The following is a 19,004-nucleotide window of genomic DNA, read 5'->3' as shown; positions in this document are numbered from 1 at the left end:
GCTGGGAACTATAGCTTAATAAAGGTATCTGGAATCATTCGGGAACCCATAGCAAAGTTCCGCTACCCAGATTCTTTGGAGGAAACCATGGCTCCTAAAGTGTGCTTTAAATGCATGGTGTGGATGTGACCTACATGTGTACTCTTGCATATGTAAAGGCATCTCCCATTTCCTTTGTGTCACGAGTGAACCTGCCACAGTAATGACCGGAGCCACCAACTTGGGCCCCAGAGCATGGGTGCCCAGTGGCATGTGTGCACAACGTGATGTCATGACATCACCCTAACATCATGGTGTGGCACACCACTCTCCAGGGCCATGGTGGCAACTTCACAGGGGCCTCTGCCTCTGCCACGAGGCCTCTGAAGGGACCCATGGTGGCCGTGGCTATTCTTCCACATCAGCAGTGGGGTGGAGCATGGGTGCCCTGGCCCAGTTGCCATGGTGGCACCAGTGGTGGAAAGAGGCCAGGCATTCACAGTGATAATTTTGTGTGTGCCCAGGCCCCCAAGACCCCCTGGAAATGGTGCCAGGTGTAATAACAATCCCCTCCTCAACACACACATGGAAATCTCTTACATCCAGAGCCCTAACATACAGCAGAAAGTCCCTGGCAAGGTGATGCCCCCTGCCATACAAGAGTTTCTGGCCTTTGCTGAAATTGGTTTCTGTCCCTCAACGCAAGCTATAATTTGACTTAATTATATGTTCTATTCCCATTTATTGCCGCCTATCTGGTATTGGTTTTTAAAGGACATGACCACTTCCTCCCAAAGCTCCCTGTATTTTCACATCATTGATCAGTTCATTCCTGTTGGTGAGGACCAAGTTCAAGAGAGATGACACCCTTGTTGCTTCTGCCGCCTTCTGGGAGATGAAATTGACATAGAGGAATTTGTTGGACCTTACATTCTTGGCAGATTTTGAGTTCCAGCAGATGTCGGAGTTGTTTAAGTCTCCCATGAATATTGCAGCTCTCCTTTTGAATGTTTGGTAAGCTGCTTTAGGAAGGCATCATCCATGCTCTTGTGTATTTTTTTAACCCACCTCTTTCTTATTTAAGAATCTATAATCTATACGTTCATAAAATATAGCAAGTTGAAATGCAACATATAAAGATAAAGTTAACAAAAGATCCTTAAAAAATAATTAGAACCATAAACAAATACTGGCTGGTAAATTGAGAGAAAAGACAGTTCGCAAAGTCCCATCTAAACAACAGCAGCAAAAGTTTGCAAATGACATCCCAAGGAAGGGAAAGATCAACAGTTCTTGCCAAATTCCTGCTGGTAGGAAATTCCACAGGGTGAGGCCTACACCCTCAATCCCTAGTGAATGCCAATTGAACCTCGAGGCCATGAGGATCCATCAGAATTGCCCCATCAGAGGATTTGAGCAATCAAGTTGAACCATAAGGAATTAGGTGGTCCTTTAGGAAATTGGGTCGAAGATGAACCTGGCTTGGTAGTGAATTGGTAAAAAGTTCAGCTCTCTCAGAAGTGGAGTAACCAGTTGCTATTAATCTGCTCCCGTGAGTAGTCTAGCTGCTGCATTCTGAAAAAGTTGAAACCTCTGGGTTAGATACAAGGGAAGTTCCAAATAAAATGTGTTAAGTAATCAAACCTTGAGGTTACCAGTGCTTGAACCACTGTTGTCAGGTTGTCATGGTCCAGGAACGGTCATAGCTTCATACCAACCAGAGCTTATAAAAAGCACTCCTGGTCACTGAGGTCATTTTGGCCTTGGTGACAGTGACAGAGCAAGGAATACCCCCTTCCCACAACATATATTTTCCTTCAGAGGGAGTGCCACCCTGTCAGAACAGGGAGCTGACCTATCTCTGAGACATAGGAACCACACACCCAAAAGGCTTCCATCTTTCCATATTCAAGTTTGGTTTATTGACCCTCATTTATTTCACCAATGCATTCATGCACCAGCCCCGGGTTTGCACACACTTTACTGATTCAGATATAATGGAGAAATAGCCTTGGGTATCACCAACTTATTGATGATACCTTGCTTTGAAACACTTAATGGCCACTTCCACAGCTTCATTGGGAAAATCATTGGGAACAAAAGAGTGCTTGTGGCACACCATGTTATAGACACCAGAGAGCCAAAGAACACTCTCTCACTGTTACTGTCTGGACATGACCCTGCATATAGGAATAGAGACAGTGCATCACAAAACCATCAGTACCCATCCCACAGATTTAGTCAAGGAGAATACCGTAGTTAATGGAGTTGATATCCACTGTGAGATTGAGCAGAAGTAGCAGGGTTTCATTGCTCCTCTCCCTCTCTATATAAATCTCATCTATCAGGGGCCCCAAGGCTGATTCAGTTGCAAACCCAGGCCTGAGCCCAGACTGCCATGGATCCAGATAATCAGTTTCATCTAGGAATTCCACAACCAGCTCAACCAGAAAGGAAATATTTGCAACCAGGTGATAGATGTTAAAATATATTAGGTCCAGAGATGGGGTTTTTAGTAGCAGTTGCACCAATACTTCCTTTAAGGTGGCAGGTACCTGGACCTACCTATTAAACACCCTCCCCAACTCAATTTCATCAGTCATGATGAGCAGGAGTTAAGAAGGCATGTAGTTAGATGCATCTCTCTGCAAGCACCCTGCCACATCATCAGGCCTCATAAACGGAAATAGATCCCATGAAGTTGGAGAAGACGTAGCAGTGAACACTTTATCTGGGACTGAACCAAAATGGTTGTGTCTAAATCACTGTGGAGGTGGAATACTTTATCTTTACAGCAGGCCTCTGTTGCTTCCAGAGTCCTATTCACACCACACCAGGTAAGACCAGATTCTGGACGAGCCAGAAGAGCTCTTTAGGACAATTACAGGCATACCTCCGATATATTGCAGGTTCAGTTCCAGGTCACCACAATAAAGTGAATATTGCAATAAAGAAAGTTATACACCCCCCCACCCCCCAAAAAATATATGTTACCTTTACAGTGGTACCTCGGGTTAAGTACTTAATTCGTTCCGGAGGTCTGTTCTTAACCTGAAACTGTTCTTAACCTGGAGCACCACTTTAGCTAATGGGGCCTTCCGCTTCTGCCATACCGCCAGAGCACAATTTCTGTTCTCATTCTGAAGCAAAGTTCTTAACCCGAGGTACTATTTCTGGGTTAGCGGAGTCTGTAACCTGAAATGTATGTAACCTGAAGTGCATGTAACCCGGGGTACCACTGTACACTATACTGCAGACTATTAAGTGTGAAATAGAATTTTGTTTTGGTTTTCTAAAAAAAATGTACATACTTTAATTTAAAATAATAATAATACTTGATTGCTAAAAAATACTAACCACCACCTGAGCCTTTCAGTGAGTCATAATTTTTTTGCTGGTGGAGGGTCTTGCCTCAATGTTGATGGCTGCTGAATGATCAGAGTTTTGGTTGCTGAAGGCTGGGGTGGCTGTGGCAATTTCATAAAATAAAATAGCAATGAAGTTTGCTGCATTGATTGACTGTCTGCAGCTACACCTGCATTCTTGTAAGGAGCAGCAGGAGTCACTGTGCTGCAAGACAGGCACCAGCAGCTTAGTCTCCAACTCAGTAGCTGCAGCAACCCTTCTGAAGCTCAGTAAATCAAAACACAATGAAATGAGACATGCCTGTACTTGAGGAGGCAGTAGAGACTATGAAGTAAGATTTATTCATTGCTCTTATTGCCACATTGTTGATGCGATTGTGTCCTCTAACCCATGCTCAGTTGGCCTCGAGCAAGATCTAAACAGCCAGTGCTCTAGTTGACATCCATATCTTATCACATGCAACTTGATAGAGTACCAGGGGGCATTATGGGCACATTATGGGAGTGATGATGTTAGTAGCCTTCTACATCTCACCATTCCACAGTAAGATGGGTGCCTCAACAGGATCACCTGCTCTATCCATTGGAAAGTCCCCCAGAGCATTCAGGGATACATTAGGATCCATAAATCTTGAAGGGCAGACCATCTTCATCAGTCCCCCACTCTTGTCATGGCAGATAACTGTCATGAGTCCAAACTTCACCAGGAAATAGTCTATCTAAAATATTAGATAGTCCGTGTTACAATGATACGTATAGATGGACACTTAATATATTTTAATAGTCAGTGAAAAAGCAAAGCAGTTCTACCTGTGTTTGAGCAACAGATTGTTCAGACAATCCGTTAGCAGCCATTCTAGGTTGAATTCAATTGCTCCTTTCGTCACCTGACATCTTCTGAGTTGGTAGCTGTAATAGCACCTTCTGGACATCTGCAGTGCAAAAGGGTGGCACTAAAAAGTACCACGAACGATTGTGCAACTGAGTGAGGAATCTTACGGTGACTGTTAGATATGTGTATGGATGGTGTTATGTAGATGTCCCAACAGCATGGAGAGGCCAGTCTCAGCACAAGTCATGTTACTGTTACCATTTTTAAGGATGATTCATGGAAGTTGTTTGATATCATAGCACTAAAAAAGGATCAGGGTATAATCCGGGCAACTGACACTAAAGGATAAATCGATAACATTTACATTAAATGGAGATTCATTAAAAGATCATGATCTGCATCCATTTTTCTTTAATTCCCACAGTATAAAATATGTCCATGGGGGGGGGAGCTTATTTATCAAATTTAGGGTCCAGATGTTTTAATGTTTCAAGTGGTATAGGTAATAATAATAATAATAATAATAATAATAATAATAATAATAATAATAATTTATTTATACCCTGCCCATCTGGCTGGGCTTCCCCACCCACTCTGGGCGGCTTCCAAAAAAATATTAAAATACTGTAATACATCAAACATTAAAAGCTTCCCTAAACAGGGCTGCCTTCAGATGTCTTATAAAAGTCTGGTAGTTGTTGGTATGTGTGTATGTGTGTGGTATGTCTGGTATGTGTGTTGGGGAACTAGCTGGCTTTTAGGACAACTCTGTGGTGTGCTGGACTTTTTCCTTTTTCAAACAGGTTTCTAGGTACAATGTAGTGGTTCTCACTATCTTCAAGAGGAAACAGAAAATATAGCTTCCTGTGTTGTACAGATTAGACCCCAATTGTGAAAATGATCAATATTTATCATTTCTAATGGAATAAGTCCTTTCTTTTCCCAAATTATGATTCAACGTGCAACTTCCATGATGTTGCCTATACACCTTTCATATTCCTTTCCTTCAAAGCATTCTTACGCAAACATTCCTGTGATTATTCTCTAGCTTGTGCTTCCATCTAGTGGTTATTTTAAAGAAAGCATTAATGGGGATACTATCACAGAATCGCAACTAGGCACTCTGATAGTATATGTGGTATTCATCACAAATTTGTTGCACATTTTTCATGGTCATATAAAATAAAATAGTAAGTTTAATTTAGAACTGGCACCACTGAGTCCCACTTCAGACGGAAAATTTATGGTCATAGGCAGCAGAGAAGAATGGCTGTTGGGCGGATAGAGATCTCTCTTCAGACATTTTGTTGGGCTCCTGTGGCAATTGAAGGAGTGGCACTTTTAGATATATGATATCTTTATTGTCATTGTCCCATGCAGAACAATGAAATTGAAAAACTACATAAAACTACAGAAAAACTACAGAAAACTACAGAAAAACTACATAAAACATTCAACCCCCCCCTAAAAACTCTGAAACCCCATTTTAAAATACGCTATACTATAGAGACCCCTTATGCTGCATTTAGAACCAGAATTGCATTTGCGTAGAAACTGTTTCTCAGGCGGCTAGTCCTGGCCTTTATAACCCTATACCTTCTTCCAGAAGGCAGCAGCTGAAAGAGATCATTTCCGAGGTGCATACTATCCTGTGCTATCTCTGCCGCTTTCTTGTGGCACCTGGCAGCATAGATTTGATCTAAGGTGGGAAGAGTGCACCCAATTATTCTCTCTACAGTCTTTACAACCCTGGATAGCATTGTTTTTTCCCTGGCCATGCAGCTCCCAAACAACACACACAGACCATAAGTTAATACGCTCTCCACAGTGCAATGGTAAAATGCCATCAACAGGTCCTTTGAGAGATTGTTTTTCCGGAGGATTCTCAGAAAATATAACCTCTGCTGTGCTCTCTTCACCAGGTCTTTGCTGTTTTCTCCCCAGGTTTAGGTCATCTCTCAACTCCCAGAAATCGAAACCTGTTCCATGCACTTCCCCTCAATAATAAGTGGCTGAATATTCAATTTACATTTCCTAAAGTCCACATATGCAAATTATAACCTGAACATAAACTGGAAATTAAAATAAGGCTTTACTCCTAATCCTGCTTACTCAAAAGTAAACTTCATAAAAGTTTAAAATAACAAAGATCTCTTTGGAGGAAAAAGTGGTATATAAATGCAATAAACGCATGTCAGTACCAGGGGTTTCTGGAGGAAACAAATTACAGTGGTACCTCAGGTCACAAACACCTCAGGTTACAAACACTTCGGGTTACAGACTCTGCTAACCCAGAAGTAGTACCTCGGGTTAAGAACTTTACCTCAGGATGAGAACAGAAATTGTGCGGTGGCAGCGGCAGTGGGAGGCCGCATTAGCTAAAGTGGTACCTCAGGTTAAGAATGTCATAACCAGAGGTACCACTGTATCTAGATCCATTTCAATCTGGTTTTAGGTCTGGTTATGGACAGATGGCTTTGGTCACAATGATTGATGACTTACACCAGGAATTAGATGCAGGAAGTATGTTCCTGCTATTTCTGTTGGACCTCTCAGTGGTTTTCAGTACCGTCAGCCATGGTATCCTTCTGGGCCACTTTCCTGAAATGGGACTTGGAGGCACTGTTTGGGGATAAAACCCTGTGTTTTTGTTACTCTGTAAAAATATGACACTACATCATACCATAGTGTTGTTCTCATGGGGCATTCAGTTCCATATTTTGAGGGAAGAACCCTGGGCTGTTGAGGGCACCCTAGCATACAATTAATCATTATTTGCGTGTTCAGACCCAGAAACCTCTCCTCTAAATAAATTCACGCTTGACTCAAATTTTGGTTTTTGGCAGAATTTAGGCCACAACTTTATTGATTACAGAAAGTAACTGGTTGCATAGGCTCTGGTTCAACTAGCTCCCTGCCATGCAGGTAGAGCTGACCCAGGGATCCAGCATAGGTCAGCTAAGGGTGAACACCTGGATAAGCGGAAAGCCTATCTCCGCCACAGGCTATCTCCGCCACACAAATGTCCCCCTGGACTCAGGCACGGGCACAACCCCCTCTCAGGGGTTGACCAAACCATTGAGTCCCTGGAATCCTTTAATGGAATACCCTTCACATAGGGATGGCCAGAGCGTTCTCCCATCCCTATCACCTGAACCAGAGCCTATCCACCACACAAGCACCCGTGGTAGCCACCAACCAATCACACCTGTAGCCAATCCCTTAACCCCGCTGACACGGCGGTCAGCCATAAATCATTCCCAATCACAGAGAGATGAACCCCATCAAGCCTGTAAAGGGACGCACTATCCTACCCAGGGCCAGAATCTCCTTGGCCACTGCGCTCTGGACGCACCTTCTGGCCCTCTCGTTGGCAGCTGGGCATCACCTTCCTTGCCACGCACAATGCTGCAACAGCTGCGACCAAAAAATCTTGAGTCCAGGAAGAGCTTCCTTCAACTCTTCCAAGTCCTCCTGCATGTGGGTCCGCAGGCTCAAGCCTTCCGGCAAATGATTCTCACCCAGTTGCACCACCATCACCGCAGGCATGCCTTCCTCAGACACCTTCGCCCGCACCATTGGGAGAAGCTCCTCCCAACACATTCCTCATCTGGATATTCAGGATACACACACGTGGTCGGGGAGCCTGAGCCTGCATCCAAATCCAGATTCTGCCGTCCTCCTGCTGGCCCAGTGGACAATGCTGTACCTGACTATCCAGACACGCAGGGTTCACAGCCACAAATACAGAGTCAGAATCTATGGCAAAAAAAGGGAATACTCAGGGGAAACCCCCAAGAACAAGCACCCTATAAATTAAATTAAAAGAATTAAAAGCTCTAAAACGGAGCACTAAGGGGCCGCAAGCCCCATGGGGCCGCAAGCCCCTCTTAGTAATGGAACGGCAAGGATGGGGATTAAATCAAAATTAAAATGAGGGAAAAGGAAGAGGGTGAAAGGAATTAAAAGAAAGGGATAACGGAAAGATATCACCAGGATGATCCGTTGAAGGTAAATCGCTCTCTCTTGGCTCGCAGAGGACACGCTGTTGGTGTTTCAAATGCACGTGCTGAAAGAGGAAGTTCTGGGTCACATGCATTGGTATAAATAGGTCCCTCGAACCATTTGGACTATGTCCCATTGGCCAGATTGCACCCAGCAATGAGGGACCAATTGTGTGTTGTGGCTGACCAACCGCACCCACCCACAACACAGGGTGTCAGTTTCCAGGTCTCACCTCAATACATGCCCTCTTTAAGGGAGGACCCAATTTATCATAATATTAGCAAATCACCTGTTCATATAAAATATGTTAAAGTAGTATACAACAATGTATACAAAATCAATGGGGTATAAAATACCATAAAAACATAGGCTCATCTAAAAATAAATAAATAAATGACTGAATAGGCCTCTCAGAATAAAAAGGAATTGAGCAGTAAGGATCATTGTTGGAAAACCCATTTCATAGCATTGCACCAGTGACAATAAATCACCAACTTCTATCTGAAGCAAGTCAGCCTTCAGAAACATAACAGGCAGAGGCAAAGATCCACACCTGACATGAAAGTTTGGTGATTCCCATCCCTTGAAAAGTAATACAATATTCTGAGGGCATTTTTACCTCTTCCCACAATATCCAATGAAGACTTCTGTAAAGGCCCCCAACTGGAAAAAAGCAAAAGCAAAACATAACCCTCCCTCAACTTTATGACCTGCTAATGGGGCTATACAAACAATGGGGAATTTTTAAAATTATTCATCAAATTTTAAAACAATTGAATCATTTTCTTATTCACAATTTTTTTTATTGAACATAATTTGATAGCAAATGGAAACATCCCTATATAATGCACAAGGGAAGGGTAAGGGAGAACCTTATCTGTGTTTTGCTCCTGAGAATTGCTCACATTTTTTTAGAAAATTGCAGGAAGGAAATAATACATAGTAAGAGTGCACATTTGCAGTGACATCTTTAGGTAAAGCATACAGAATATATGGTGCTCACTGTAGAACCCTGGGGATTGCTACCCTTGCGTCCTATAGTTAGGTTATGAAGCTAATCCTATAGGACCACAGCTAAGCTTAAGGAAACAAAAAACCTGAAGTAAGCTTCTTCAGAAGAAACCTTCTTCAAAGAAAGCACAGGGAAGCCAATTCTTCATCTCTAACTGTAATGATGTCAAGATGGTTGTAAGAAAAAAGCAGAATTAATAAAGCTTTATCTAGTGGTATGTATCTGAATTAATATCTGGTTACATCAGGGGTTGTCAACCTGGTCCCAACCACCCACTAGTGGGCATTTCAGGATTCTAGGTGGGTGGTAGGGGCTTCTACGGCACAACTGAATCCTCCTTCCATCGAGCACTGGTGGGCAGTAAGGAAATTTCATCATCAAGAAAGATGCATTAGTAGGTATTAAAAGGTTGACTACCCCTGGGTTACATAGTGTGATAGACTGATAGGTTTAGTGGTTGTATGAATCAAGAATATTGTTGAAGTCTATGTGGGATAGAGGGAGCTTTTAATGTGAAATTAGAATACTGTGCACAGTTCTGGTTGCCATATTTCATCAGAGAGCTGGAAAATGTATTTAAGAAAAAGGCATACAAAACAATCTTAAAGGCACAAATTCCACAGAAACACTTTCATGCCTCTTGAATCTGCTAGCAATCAATTTCATTGGATAAACCCAAGATCAAGAGAATGAGAAAATTTACCTCTATCTACTTTCTGCACACCATTGCTAATTATAACAGCCTCCAACAAGTGCCCCAAGTCATATTTTACTAACTAAAAACAAGGAAACAAACTCAAATGCTTCATGGCGTTTCAGTTGCCTGATTATTTTTCTGCACATTTTTCAATTGTGCAGAATCTGAAAGACCTCCTCCTATTGCCTTAACCTGCCTGAACCCTTTATTCCTCATCAGCATTATTCTCCATCAGATCCCCTCCAAACATACCCGTGTGTGCATATTATCTCAGTTGGCCAGGTTTCTGTCTGACCATGAAATCCACATGTGGAAAGCTCTCCTTGGAAAACTTTGCTTGGTTCCAAGCCTGTTTTTTTCCTTAGGGTCTGGCAAACATTTTAAAAAAATGCAAAGGCATTCTAGTTTGTTTCACAGATGGATTTAATTGTATCTTTCTGACTTTTCCTGAGCTTTATCTGCTGCAAGTGCTCCCACCCCAGAACCTGTACAAACCATAGGTTACTTTTATATGCAACAATGTGTGAGAATTACCCTTAAGAGTACATTTAATAATAATAATAATAATAATAATAATAATAATAATAATAATAATAATTTATTTATATCCCGCCAGTAAAATGATACAACATTCTAGAATCATTTCATTATAAAATCAGTTCAAATCAGATTAATGGCAACCATTGGGCTAGAGTTCTGTGAGGATTGCCAAAGGAAGGGGTCAGACTGTGCCCTGGCCAAAGGCCTGGTGGAACAGCTCTGTCTTGCAGACCCTGCAGAAAGATGTCAAGTCCCGCAGGGCCCTACTCTCTTGTGACAGAGCGTTCCACCAGATTGGAGCCACAGCCGAAAAAGCCCTGACTCTGGTTGAGGCCAGCCTAACCTCTCTGTGGCCCAGGACCTCCAAGATGTTTTTGTTTGAAGACTGTAAGGTCCTCTGTGGGACATACCAGGAGAGGCGGTCCTGTAGGTACGAGGGTCCTAGGCCATATAGGGCTTTAAACGTTAAAACCAGCACCTTAAACCTGATCCTGTACTCCACCGGGACCCAGTGCAGCTGGTATAGCACTGGGTGAATGTGATCCCGCAGCGAGTACCCTGTAAAGAGTCTCGCCACGGCATTCTGCACCCGCTGGAGTTTCTGGGTCAGTCTCAAGGGCAGCCCCACGTAGAGTGAGTTACAATAATCCAGTCTGGAGGTGACTGCCGCATGGATCACAGTGGCTAGATGAGGGCGAGAGAGGTTAGGAGCCAACTGCTTAGCTTGGCGGAGATGAAAAAATGCCGCCTTTGTTATAGCTGCAATCTGCGCCTCCATGGAAATGGAGTTGTCGATGATTACACCCAAACTCTTAACAGACGGTGCTGGCACTAATTGTGCCCCCACAAGAGATGGAAGTTGCCCCCCCCCCACATCCCATATCATCTCGACCCAGCCAAAGGATCTCTGTCTTTGAAGGGTTTAACTTCAACAGGCTGCCATGTAACCATCCAGCCAAACATCTGATCAGTGTGTCTGGGGCCGAGTCAGGATGGCCATCCATCAACAGATAGAGTTGGGTGTCATCAGCATACTGATGGCAGCCCAACCCAAAACTCCAGACAAGCTGGGCAAGGGGGCGTATAAACATGTTGAAAAGCATTGGGGAGAGTATCGCACCCTGCGGCACTCCGCACACCAAGGAGTGGCGCGACGACAGCCCCCACCCAAGCACCACACACTGTCCCTGACCAGAGAGAAACGAGTGCAGTCATTGAAGGAATGTGCCCTGGATCCCCACGTCGGCGAGGCGGTGGTCCAGGAGTTCGTGATCAACCATGTTGAAGGCTGCTGACAGGTCTAAAAGAATCAGCAGCCCCGACCCGCCTTGATCCAGCTGCCTACGGAGATCATCTGTTAGGGTGATCAGAGTCGTCTCGGTCCCATGACCAGAGCGGAAGCCGGATTGGAATGGGTCCTTTGATTATGTTAATCAAGGAGTTTTCAAACTGCTTTTATGGTTGCATTGTTCTTATTTATTGGTTTTATTATTCTAAATTACACATCACCTTTGGAGTCTTCCACTGTAGTTTATACATTCACAAAAATTGCCCCCCCCCCCTTGGTGACTCACATTTCCCCCACAGCTATTGCATGCTGAGTCAGTGTTTTCTTCAAGACATCTATCTCAGCTATGATGGTAGATTATTTCCTGGTTAGTCACTGCCAGCTTAGGCCCCATCAGTATATATTAATATTAGTACTTTTTGCCCTGATGTGGATGTGACCCATGCATAAATTATCTATGTCTCCCAGTTAGACTGAGGGAAAGTTTCTTCAAATCTTACAAAACACATATAAAGCACTTTTTTGTTTTGTTGTTTTTCTGTGCTTTCTACAGGAGGAAACACTTTGCACATATGGATAATCAAACCCACATCACGGAGTTCATCCTCTTAGGCTTCTCCAGTGATCCAAAGCTCCAGATCTTACTCTTTGCAATCTTCCTGTTGATTTATTTGATAACTCTGTCTGGCAACCTAGCCATCATTTTGGCTATAAGAATGGATGCTAATCTTCACACTCCCATGTACGTCTTCCTTTCTCATTTGGCTTCCATTGATATTGCTTTTTCTTCTGTTACAGTTCCTAAAATGTTAGAAGACTTCCTTTCGGCCAGAAAAGCAATCACCGTTGATTATTGTTTTACCCAGGTCTTCTTTGTCATGGCGCTTTCAGTGGGAGAGGGTCTCCTCCTCTCTGTGATGGCGTATGATCGGTACACAGCCATCTGTCACCCCTTGCATTATAACGTGATGATGAGCAAACGGGTCTGTTCGCAGCTGGTGTGCAGTGCGTTGCTCACTGGCTTTCTCTATGCTCTACTGAACACCCTTCTGCTAACAACTCTGCACTTCTGCAGGGCCAATGTAATCCATCACTTCAGCTGTGAAGCCCCACAACTGTTCAAACTTTCCTGTAGCAGCACTTTTGCAAACCAAATGGTGATTTTCACCCTTGGTTCATTTTTAGGGATGGGGGCTCTCTTCATCACACTGGCTTCCTATAGTCACATCATCTCTGCTGTCTTGAGGATACGGTCCATCGAAGGGAAACACAAGGCTTTTTCCACTTGCACATCTCACGTGACAGTTGTTGTGCTATACTATGGAACAATTTTCTTCAGGTACCTGAAGCCAACCTCAAAGAACTCTCAGGATCAGGAAATGGCTCCCTCTGTCATTTACTTTATTGTGATACCCATGTTAAACCCCATCATCTACAGCCTCCGTAACCAAGAAGTGAAGAGAGCGCTACACAATATGGCATGCAGAAAATTTAACAAATGAAGATATTTAATCCTTTTTCAAAGTTCATGTAGTTGGTGTTTTCATGACAAACTAGCATTTGGTCACCAAATACATTTTGAGAAGCACCTTCTGTCTTCTATCTGTAGCGCAGAGCATCTCCTTTGCATGCGGGAGGTCCCAGGTTCAATCCCTGGCATCACCAGGTGAGGCTGGGAGAGCCTCCAGTCTTATATGCAAAGTATACATATAAATCAATATAAAAATGTAAACAAAAATGCATTATTGCACAGGGAAATGCTTTGCGGGGAGGGGAAATAAGTCTGTATTTGAGAAAATCACATATAACAATTATATGGGGAGAGATTTATGCTACCATGCTGGTGAATTTTCAAGAGGCACTGTTGTTGTTTTTCCATCAAAAACTGATGTGACTATCTGCATAACAAAATCAAAGTTTGGAGAAAATGAGGAACTGGTAGAAACTGAATTTTATGTATTCCCTCATTCCTAGCTGCTAGTCAAGGTATAAAATACTAAACTAGATTAAGCTCCCTTGCACATAATCTGATTATGAATGAGAAGTGTCATCTACTGTGTCAGTGAGATCTGGGTGGGTGAGCAGGGTGGAGTTAGTCTTACTGAGCTGTGGCCCCCTGGGTACTCAGTGCAGCTTCAGGGTTGGGGAAGGGGAGTTGCTGTAATCTATAGAGATTCCATCTCTCTCACCAGGTTCCCTGTCCAGTTTAGGAGCAGGCAGGGGGAACCTAGCATGTGTGTTCTTGATATTGGGCAATTAGGACAGATTATGGATTATGCTGGTTTACTGGCCACCTCACTGCCCAGCAGTTTCCCTGCCTGCACTGACAGAGCTGGTCTCAGAGGTGGTGTTGAGTTCTGTTGGTTCTGGGGGATTTAAACATCCATGACGAGGCAGCTGGCTCTGTAGTGGCTCAGGACTTAATGGCTGCTATGATGACAATGGGGCTATCCCAACATGTCACTTGCCCAACACACGTGGCAGGCCACACTCTGGACCTTTTTGGTCAACTGGGCAGCAAGAGGGAGATCTGAAAGTGGGGAACATTGACATCAGTCCCTTGCCATGGTCAGATCATTTCCTGTTGAGCCTTAGGCTTCCTGCACCTTTTCCCCTTTGCATAGGCGGAGGACCTAAATGGATGGACTGCCCTCTGAGGCTGATGGATTCAGTAGGCTTCCAGGTGACTCTGGGGGATTTTCTGGCTCATATGACTGGCACTACTGTTGAAATCCTGGCCAACCTCTGGAATATCTGGCCATTGACACAATCATTCCTGAGCACCCGCTCCCTGTTATACTCCAGAGCTTAGGGCAAGGAAACAAGCTGGGAGATGGCTCTCATGCAAGTGGAGGAAAGATCTGGCTGAATGCAAGATGGTGTGAGCATATTACATTGATTCTGGCCCAACTGCACTGGCTGCTGATTAGTTTCTGGGACGAATTCTAAGTGCTGGTTTTGACCTATAAACCTTAAATGGTTCAGGATTGCAATACCTCAAGGATCACCTCTCCCCCATGAACTGACCTGGACCCTATTACAGTCATCTGAGGCCCTTCTTCATGTGCCTACTCCATGAGAAGTCCAGAGGGGGGCAAGGCAAGAATGGGCCTTTTCTTTGGTGGTTACCAGTTTGTGGAATTTTGCATCAGAAAAATACTATATAAGCAGATAAAACCAACACCCAACACCCACTGACAGGAACAGTGAATTCATTTCTCCTTCAGCCTATTTTTGTTCCATGCCCATTTCAAATGTGCTCTACCATAGGTCTGTCCAGTCCTAGATTTTGTGGATGTTTTTTAAGTGTTTGTATGTACACATGCGCGCGCACACGCACACACAGAGTTTGTACACACTTTCCTCTAAAGTATTTATTTTGTATACACCCTCCCACTAAAATACACATTTTTGTATGCTTTAAAAAACAAACAAACATAACTCACTTGATACATGTTTACAAGTCTGGGACCAGCACAAACCTCTTTGTTTTAAACTGCGGATTGAACAATTCCCCCCTCCATTTCTTTTCCTACTAGATCTGTCCATACCATGTTCAGAAATTACAGAAAGAGGCTTCTACTTAAGCCTCAGCAGGAGAAGAACACAGGGAAGAACATGCCCATAGCACAGTAGGAATCTAAATAAAGGAGCTATGCTCATCCCTAACGCAATAGAACTTCGCCAAATATAAAATGAGTAATCACACATGAAAGTTCCTGACATGATGCAAGTGACAACAACTAATTCTAGTTAATAATAATAAGAAAAAGTGGTTGGCTATGCTATTCAGTTCTGTAGATGGTGGGCAAAGGGTTACAATTTACCCTTTTCCCATCACATAAAAATGAACATGCATGTGTTCACTGTCATCAACTTTTGACTATTTATTTGCTTCTTATCAAAATAGAAATTGATTATTTAATCTTCACTAAAGAAAGGATATTTGGGCTTTCTGCCTCAGACATCAAAATAAACTGGGAGAAAAAAATGCTATCTGAGAATGCTTTTTTACACATATCATACTCTCCAATGCAACATCGCCCCAAACTGGGACATCTCCTGGGTCTGCACTCCTGCTTCAGTCATGGACCTCGAAAAAAAATTATTTTCAGGCACAGCATCCCAAAATGCACATTTTGGAGCACTGTGTGAGGTCATGGACCTGAAAAACACACATTTTGGGGGCACTGTGTGAGATTGTGGTCTAGAAAAAATGTTGTTTGGCTGAGGGAGATCTTGACTCTAAATCGTGCAAGAGTATGGCACCCAAAATGGCCACCATGCTCTTGTGGAGGAAAATGGGATGTCCCAGTTTTTCAGGGACAGTTGATGGGTATGACACTTTCTCTAACATACTTCTTCCAGCAAATGAAAATTGAAAAGGTCCAAGGATATTTCTCAATGAGAAAATAAATAAATCTATCTGTGCCATTCAGCATTAGTGAGGGGCGCTGAGATTTTGGGGAGGGCACTTGTGCTACAGAAAGCTTTTCTTAAAGCTCCCTTGACCTCTTGATTTCTCAGACAGTAAATGAATGGGTTCAGCATTGGAGTGACAATGGTGTATATGACAGAAACCAATTTGTTTAGATCAAAAGGGTGGATCCTCTTTGGTCTTGCATACATGAAGAGAGTGGCTGAGAAGAAGATGGTGACCACAGTGAGGTGAGCAGCACAAGTAGAGAAGGCCTTCTTCCTGCCTTGGACAGTTGGGATACGCAAAATGGTACCAATGATACACACATAGGAAACTGTTGTAACTGAGAGTGGGACCAGCAGAATTATCAATGCCAAGACAAAGTCCACTATTTCAGCGACTGTCATATCTTCACATGCCATATTTAGCAAAGGTGAAATGTCACAGAAGAAGTGGTTGATGATGTTAGGGCCACAAAAGGGTAGGCGAGATATAAATACCACCTTCAGCATTGAGGCGAAGAAGCCAGTTAGCCACGAACCCACAGCTAACTGCAAGCAAAGGCGCTGGGTCATGATGGTTGGATAGCGCAGTGGATTGCAGATGGCCACATATCTATCATATGCCATTACAGCAAGAAGGATACACTCTGTACATATGAGAGAGCTGAAAAAGTAGAGCTGTGTCATGCATCCTTCAAATGAGATGGACTTGTCTTCCACCAGGCAGTTGACCAATAGTTTTGGGACAATAACGCAGATGTACCACGTCTCCAGGAAGGAGAGGTTGCTGAGGAAGAAATACATAGGTTTGTTAAGCTGAGGATTGATTTTGATCACAACAATGATAATTGTGTTCTCCAGGAGTGTCAGGATGTAGGCCACAAGGAATATCACAAACAGAAGCACTTGCAGTTCCATGGTGGTTGGAAATCCAAGTAGGATGAATTCCCGGACAACACTCTTATTCTTATGGTCCATGGATCTACAGCAATAGAAAAGAAAATAGGAAGGATGAGAGGGAAAACAGAAAAAAATAGGCATAATACATCCTTATCACCTTGACACCCACAGAGCTCAACTGCCTTGTTTCACAATTTCTTTTACTCTGAAGCTTTGTAGCTCATTCTAGAGTCTTCCAAGATTGGTTACATTACAAAATTATTTGGAGATTCATCAGAAGAGCACTAAATTATGCTTCAGTTTTTAGCATTTTTGCCTTTAATTTCCTGGATAATTTTCAGAAAATATCTGTCTCATCTTGTTTAATTATTATGGACTAAATTGGTGTTTAGGGGTTGATGCTGTTAAATAGGTTGATTTGATTAATTTTGTTTCATGGTAAGCTGGTCACATTGTTGACAGGGAGGTGCAGGAAAGGTCAAGGTTAGATAAGGTATCAGGTGAGCACCCCTGGGCACCTTTGACCATGAAGGGCATTTGCAAAGGCCAGTTGTTGTAGGTTGTGAGGCCAATAAGCTGGATGTGAAGCATTCTTTTTTTAAAAAAAATAAAATAAATAGTTTTTATTTCATTTTAATACACCACATACAAAAAGAAAATATGAAGATACACGGATATCCATCACCTAACAAGAAAGAAAGAAAGAAAGAAAGAAAGAAAGAAAACACCACCACCAATACATTGAATATTGCTCACAATACATTTAACATAAAAATGACTTTTTCCTATGAGAATGACTTCCCGTCTACTCCTTACTTCTATTTCTCATCTTTTATTCAGTATCATATTATAGCATATTTTGGCTTTAATGTTATTTATTCTATCCTAGGTTTTCCATTAGATTTAAAACTCCTACTGAAGTTACTCAAATGCTGCTACAGACTTCAAACTGTCATTGCTATTTTTCAAATAAATTTTAAAGACTTCCCATTTTGTGGTAAATACTTCCTTTAATTTATTTTTTATTCTTTCTGATAACTGGTCTAATTCTGCATATTCGGTCATTTTTTGAATCCACTCTAGAAGGGACTTTATCACTATTCCAATTTGTCACAATGAGTATTCTTGCTGCAACCGTAGCATAGAGAAAAAGTTCTTTTGTTTTTTTAGGGATATCCAAATCTGTGATTCCTATTAGGTAAGCTTCTGGTTTTTTGCTGAAAGATATTTTTAACATTTTTTCCAGTTCGGAATGGATATCCTTCCAGAACACCTTGATTTCTTTATATTGCCACCATATGTGATATAGATGACCTGGTTTTTCCTTATACCTCCAACAATTGCTTGGCACAATTTTATACATTTTGGGGAACTTCCAAGGGGTTATATACCACCAATGTTGCATTTTAAGGAAGTTCTTTCTTAAAGCACAACAAGCTGTAAATTTCCAATATATTTTCCACAAATGTTCCCACTGTCACATGGTTATTGTGTATCCAAAGCCTTGCGCCTATTTAACCATGCCTGCAGTGACCTCCTGGATATGAAACATTCTTGAAGCTCACCTACCACATTTGCACAGAGTTCTGAAGCCCAGGAGTGAGGAAGGAAGATAGGTATGTACCGACCATAAGGTGTGTCCCAATCTTTGGGGCCTAGCCTTCTTATGCCCCTTAGAATTGGCAGGGTTTGTCTCACCCAATGCTGAAGTTAGAATCCCATTCTTCTCATTTGCTCTATAGATATAGTTTAAATAAAATGTGGCCCTAGTCCAACCCATCACTTATATCTCACTTCATTTGAAATGCTTGTTCTGTGCTTGTACTTTCTTAATTTGAGATGGGCCATCAGCAGAAATCTTACATGCCACTTTTGAAGGAACCTTGTATTTTATATTATATTTTAAACAAAGCCTGAGATGCTTTGTTTAAAATATAATATAAAATACAAGGTTCCTTCAAAAG

The 19,004-nt window shown here is 42.5% G+C and overlaps 2 protein-coding genes across 2 annotated transcripts in view; one reads left to right on the top strand and one right to left on the bottom strand.

Annotated features, from left to right (window-relative positions):
- Positions 1–17,118, bottom strand: part of LOC310830840 (uncharacterized protein) — a gene marked incomplete at both ends in the record, with an annotated part of 31,102 nt that extends 13,984 nt beyond the window's left edge. Inside the window, 2 exons of the mRNA XM_083710677.1 lie at positions 7,886–7,935; positions 16,203–17,118. Coding sequence (XP_083566803.1) covers positions 7,886–7,935; positions 16,203–17,118 — 966 coding nt within the window. The remainder of the gene's footprint in view (positions 1–7,885; positions 7,936–16,202) is intronic.
- The window catches only part of LOC310830551 (olfactory receptor 6N1-like), a gene marked incomplete at its 3' end in the record, with an annotated part of 236,827 nt that overhangs the window by 37,694 nt on the left and 180,129 nt on the right, over positions 1–19,004 (top strand). The window lies entirely within an intron of this gene.

The sequence above is a fragment of the Podarcis gaigeae genome (genome assembly GCF_964106915.1).
Source record: "Podarcis gaigeae genome assembly, chromosome: 13".
Taxonomy (NCBI): domain Eukaryota; kingdom Metazoa; phylum Chordata; class Lepidosauria; order Squamata; family Lacertidae; genus Podarcis; species Podarcis gaigeae.
The sequence above is the reverse complement of the archived record's forward strand: the minus strand, read 5'-3'. Positions and strand labels throughout refer to the sequence as shown.